Source organism: Pelobates fuscus, chromosome 7, assembly GCF_036172605.1.
Source record: "Pelobates fuscus isolate aPelFus1 chromosome 7, aPelFus1.pri, whole genome shotgun sequence".
Taxonomy (NCBI): domain Eukaryota; kingdom Metazoa; phylum Chordata; class Amphibia; order Anura; family Pelobatidae; genus Pelobates; species Pelobates fuscus.
In genome coordinates, this window is record NC_086323.1 from 207,029,215 (window position 1) to 207,035,329 (window position 6,115).

A 6,115-nucleotide genomic window follows, 5' to 3' on the forward strand; every position below is an offset into this window, starting at 1 on the left:
AGCGAGGTGCACCGACAGCAAAGCCAACGAAGAGTCAGAAAGCACGCATGGCTGAACCCTGCTCGGAACCCTGCTCTTGCGGACACTCATGCTCTGTCACTCGGACACAGCAGATCGACCTGCCCCTACCAGCGAGATGTCACGCCAGCCCTGCAGTCAGCCCCTGGAGCCGGTATCAGTACATGCCCTTTAGACCAGCCAGGGTGATATTTTATGCGAAGCTTATGATTTAGACCCAGCATGTTCATAAATTAAGCTATTTGGTTCAACGTATCAGTAGAATCCCTTATTACACTCACTAAGCTAACTAGCCCTAACCCACTTTAATACCTATGCAGCCTTTGGTTTAGCGTTATCTCTTCTATTTTGCCTGACCTACATAACTTTGGTTTCTTATATTTACCAATGCTAAAGTGTGGTTACGCTAGTCTAAATACCTAACTAACAATGTACACCTATAGATATATTCCTGTACTAATCGTAGGAAAATAACCTAAATCAAGCTCTTACTAAGCATGTATGCAGTATAGGTGTTTATGTTTAGTCAAATTACAATGCTGAAACTTAAATGTAAAATTGTGCATGCTACTACTGTGCCCCGCATGTTCCGCGTGGGATAAACTGGAGGATTGCCTTTGGGGCACCTCTTGTCTGCTTATGTTACCTCTATGCGCTACAAAAATAAAGAATTAAAAAAAAAAAAAAAAGTATGCTGATTCCAAATATGTAATTTTTATGGAGATTGAATGTATAGTTTTAAAGTTACAGTGTATGTGTGGAAAGTATATTTGAAACTGTATGCATAATGGGATTATGTGTCACACTAAGGGGAGGGGATGTGTGGGAGGTAACACCTATGTCATTGGTTCTTTTATGCCTCCCCCTGGGTGTGGCCTGTATGTGTGAGTTGGAAATAAAAGCCAGGCTGGATGAGCCAGTCCTCTGTTCCTGTTTAACCCTCAAAATGAAGTGTCATCTCGTTCTTGGGGGGAATTGGATTGTAAGCTGAATGCCGGGCATGTAAGCGGATTGTATGCTTTTCTTGTTCAGCTGTTCCAGTGTTCGTGTGTCTCCAGTCGGGAGCGTGGTGTTTGCAGTAGCTGCCTGTGCATCTGGAAAGGGGGATATCGCCTAAACTGGGTTTTATCCTCTTGTAAGTGAAACGGTCCGTTACAATACCACTCAGGTAATTATAAAACAGGGGAGACCATGTGAGCATTCTAGCTTAATTTTAGGAATTCTCAAAACTCATCGACCTGATTACAAATGATTTCTCTTTGGGCTAGAGGTTAGTATTTCCAGATGGCCATTTCGTGAGCTGCTGTCTTCCTTTCTATTGTGCTCTCAATAACACTACGTATGGACCAAATTATTAATGGAATCAAGCAGGGTAGTAAGAGGCATAAGATAATAATAAATACCACTCCTCTTACCAGTGCTTTTATCCCTCCAAACTGTTCATACCAGCTTCCAAACCAACTACCTGGATTATACCTGTTCCAGATCTGAGTAGGTACGTGCGTTAATTTAACCATGTGGCTGGTAAGGTCAACCACAGCTTGCCCTTCATCACCTATATGCAGACAGCAATTATTAAAATTAAACTTTACGCACACACCTCCTTCTACTTCTAATAGATAGTGAAGAGCCAGCCTATTTTGGTAAATGGCTGACCTCATACGGGTATTCTGTTTTACCAGGAGGTTAAGTGCTTCAGCTGTCTCATTGGTTATAATCTCAACCACCGCCTGTAATCTTATGATGCGGTTGAGCATGTATATGGGGGTCCGGTAACCATAAGTACCATCTTCAGCCCAGGTAGCAGGTCCATAATAATTAATAATTCGCTGGGGTGGCCATTCATCATCTTCCCAATTACCAATATTTAATGATTCTCGCTTTTTCCTATGATTTACATCATAGACCTTAACTCCCAAGGTCTCTCCTGTTTTGGATTGGTAACAAGAAGAAGATCTTGTGGTAATTCTGAATATGCCTTCTTACCACAAATCCAGTATACATTTTCTGGGGCTCTCCAGTTAGATGTAGCCGATAGATCATACCATACCTCTCTTAAATTGGTGTAATTAAAAAAAGGATTGGTAGGCTCTGAGACATTTGAAGCTGACCACCAGGTAGTATTATGGGTACAAGCATTATATGCTTACTGACCTAGACAAGTCAACTCGCCTATAGGTGTGTTATACATTGGGCCTCCCCTAGCTAAGCATACATGACCTATTATGGATGTTTTTAGTTGCCATTCTGATTTTTCCCGTATGGTTGCTTGATTACTGGAGTGGGAAGGCATCTGTTGCTCATTTGTCTCAGAACCAGGGTACCATACTTCTCACGCTTCCCATGGCCATTGGTGTCCCATATTTGTACTTCCACATACAAAGCAGTTAGTTATATTAACCCCTTAAGGACCAAACTTCTGGAATAAAAGGGAATCATGACGTGTCAGACATGTCATATGTCCTTAAGGGGTTAAGACTACTTGCAATGCTCTCAGCCAGATCGATGACCAGGTTCTTAACAGTGTGGGGAACTTCATCTTCAACACTCATCTACTCATAAAAGGAACAGAACACCTGATGAGTTTGGGCATTCAAGGTCTCGGTTGCAAGGCCTATATATAGGATGGCTCCTGGGTCTGTCCCTGTAACATATATTTTGAAAAGATTCCCAAACGTATTAATAAATTGCTGTGGATTAGAAATTGTCATATGTACAGGATTACACTCCATTGATTTACAATGAGGAGCAGTAGGTAACCTCTGAATTATCAGATCTTGGTCTACTGTTTTTCCCCAGGTCGCCCAACTTACACATGACCAATATGGGCAAAAGTTGAAGTCCCTATTTGGACAAACAGGGTCAGTAGATCTTCTACTGGGGCATAGATATTTATCATTAAACCCATAGGTTCGTTCCCACTTAAGATTACCACATATGTTCTAAGGTTTTCCACTACCAGAAATTGCTTTGCATGCATCGAATAGTAGGATGCCTAAGGAAGAAGTGGTACTTAAAGTTTTATTTATCAATGCGCCCTGAGAGAAGGTATTTCGAAGAACCAGCCAGATTATACAGGGTTGGAATTGGGGATTAAAGCACTTGGGTTCACCTGACACTGGCTGACACTATAATCATTGTCTAAGTATCTACATCTAGACACAGATCCTTTACATTCATAATGTGAGTGCCAAATAAGAGTTTGGGATATCTGGTTACCTGTTTTTGTAGTCTTAATACAACTATCACAGCCTTGTATGTCATCACCTTTACATTCCATATATATATATTAAAAACACTAAGACACAGAAAGAAATACATTATGATTGAAGTCTTCATCCCTATTTTCAACCGTGCGACAGCACCTCAGCTTCCCGCTTGTGAGGGCTGCAAGGAATGTTGTTCGTCTGATCTTCTCTTCACTTCACAGAGGTCCCTGCGAGACACTCTGGCTATGAAACATTGGTAGGTGGTCAGGCTTTATTATGGCCATCAAAACACCTACTTGCTGCTCTCTGTTATCTTTCTCAACTACGGTTAAAATCGTCTCGTACCTTTAATCAAACTTCAGGGACAGGGTAGTTCGCTTCAACAAGGATTCTCAGGATCTGGGGTAACTTGCCAGGAATCTGCCGCTGGTTTAACCCTAGAATGACGAATCCAAGGAGTCACTTCCGCCACCTTTACAGCAGGTTCAGTTTTCAACCACTCCTTCTCCTGAGTTTTATACACTGGAGTCCATTGGGACAAAGGTGCTGGTATAAGGGCAGTAACGTAACTCACGTTATCTTCCTGTCCTGATTCTGCAGCTTGTTTGGCAGTACTATCTGCCATACGATTACCTCGTACTTTATCACTGTCACCTTTCAGATGTGCTCTGCAATGTATAATACTGACTTCCTTCGGCTGCCATACCGCCTCCAACAATTGAAGTATTTCAGCTGCATACTTGATTTCTTTCCCCTCTGAATTTAGGAGTCCTCTTTCCTTATATAATGCTCCATGGGCATGAGTTGTTAGGAAGGCATATCTTGAGTCGGTGTAAATATTCACTCTCAGTCCCTCAGATAGCTGCAAAGCCCTTTTTAGCGTGATTAATTCCGCTTTTTGTGCTGATGTTCCTTTTGACAATGGCCGTGATTCTATCACCTTGTCCGTGGTGGTCACTGCATAACCTACATAGCGGATTCCTTCTTTAACAAAATTGCTTCCATCCGTGTAGTATTATATATCCGGATTCTGGATTGGGAAATCGTGGAGATCAGGCCTGCTAGCTACAGGTCGTTGCCATGATCCCAAGTATTGTGTCAACACTCCTACAGGCATTTTCGTTTGCTCATATACATACAGAAAGAAAGGGCGAGTGGTCTGGTAGGACGAGGGCTGGGACACTCATGAGTGCTTTCTTGATTTCCTCAAATGACTTCTGTTGCTCTGTAGTCCACAGGAAGGGATCATGTTCTGTGCCTTTTACAGCTTCATACAGTGGTTTTGCCAGTATCGCATAGTTAGGAATCCATATCCTACAGAATCCAGCTGCTCCCAAGAATTCTCGAACTTGTCTTCTATTCTTTGGTACGGGTATGCGGCATACAGCTTCTTTTCTTTCAGGTCCCATTGTTCTTTGACCCTCTGAAATATGGAATCCTAAATATTTGACAGTTGACTGACACAGTTGTGCCTTCTTCCTAGATAACTTGTATCCTGCCTTCCATAGGATATGAAGAAGTTCATGAGTTGCTTGTTGACACATCTCATCTGGCGTTTTGATCGTGTAACATCATCCTCCCATTGGAAAGCAAACATACACTGGCTTTCAGCGGCGACTCGGAGACAAAAGAAGGCATCTTTGAGATCCAAGACTGCATAGTAGGTTGCACCACCAGGAATTAGGGCAAGCAAATTATAGGGGTTGGGTACCACTGGGTATATGTTAACCACTGCATCATTAACTGCTCTTAAATCTTGTACAGAACGATACTCATCAGATCCCGGCTTCTGAACAGGTAATAATGGAGCGTTCCAAGGGGAGGTACAGAATTTCAAGATGCTGTACTTCACAAACTTATCCAAGTATATCTGTATGCTTTTCTTGGCCTTCTGTGGTATATGGTATTGACGAAGGCTAACAGGATAAGCCCCAAGCTTTAATTCAAAATGTATAGGTGGAATATTACGGGCGAGTCCTGGAGGATTATTTTCTGCCCATACTCCTGGAATATCAAATAATGATCCATCACTCTTTGGGCTTGCGGTTATCATTGCAGAATACAGACTTTGATTTCTCATAAAAAGGTACTGGGATATTATTTTAGCTGTTCTTGACATGTTTATAGCCTTTTTCCCACCTGCTTTCATGCTTGTAATAATGGCTTGTTGGTAAGCTTTTAAATGAACCATATCAGCAATCAGGATCCGTATTAGGGAAATGGGCAGCAGGCCAAGCTGCTGGATTTGCTTGGTTTTGGGTACAGGCAGTCTCCTCAAGACCTTTAATGGCCGCTTGGTTAATACGGATCCTTTCCTCAGAATTAAATAGAGTTAATAATAACTGCTGACAAACAGCCCAAGTAGGGTTGTGAGTTTGTATGATCGATGTGACCAAATCAGTCATAGCTTGTGGTTTTTCCATGAATGAGGGGTAATGGGTTTTCCAATTAAACAGATCTGTAGATTTAAAGGGAACATATACACATACAGGGTCTCAGTCTCCCAATTACAACTGCCCATTGCCATCAATGTATGTTGGGCCAGGTGTAAGTCGGAGAGGCATCTATAAATGCCAGGTTGGTTTAACAGTAATCATACATGTTAAAACCAGACTACGGACATGTATAAAATATTGTGGTCTAACAAGTTCCGGTTGGGGGTCATCAGGTGGGTAGAGAAAGGTAAGTTAAGCATCTCAGTTTGTAATTTAATAAAGGGGGATATCTTGGGTCATGTCTACTAAACAGTGAGCAGCCTATGGCTGCTCACTGTTAAAAAACAAACAAACACATACACAAAATAAACCCTAGTAGCCCCCCCCCCCCGGTGGGTGGGGGCCTGAAATAACAATAGGAGGGGGGCCTATTGTCCTCCCCCCAGTCCCCAA

General features: G+C 42.2%; 1 protein-coding gene across 1 annotated transcript; it reads right to left on the reverse strand.

Annotated features, from left to right (window-relative positions):
* Positions 1-4,354: 4,354 nt before the first annotated feature.
* Positions 4,355-4,771, reverse strand: LOC134569310 (uncharacterized). Its single transcript, XM_063428227.1, has one exon. It carries the CDS (start codon positions 4,769-4,771, stop codon positions 4,355-4,357), a length of 417 nt encoding a protein of 138 aa, XP_063284297.1.
* Between the last annotated feature and the right edge of the window lie 1,344 nt (positions 4,772-6,115).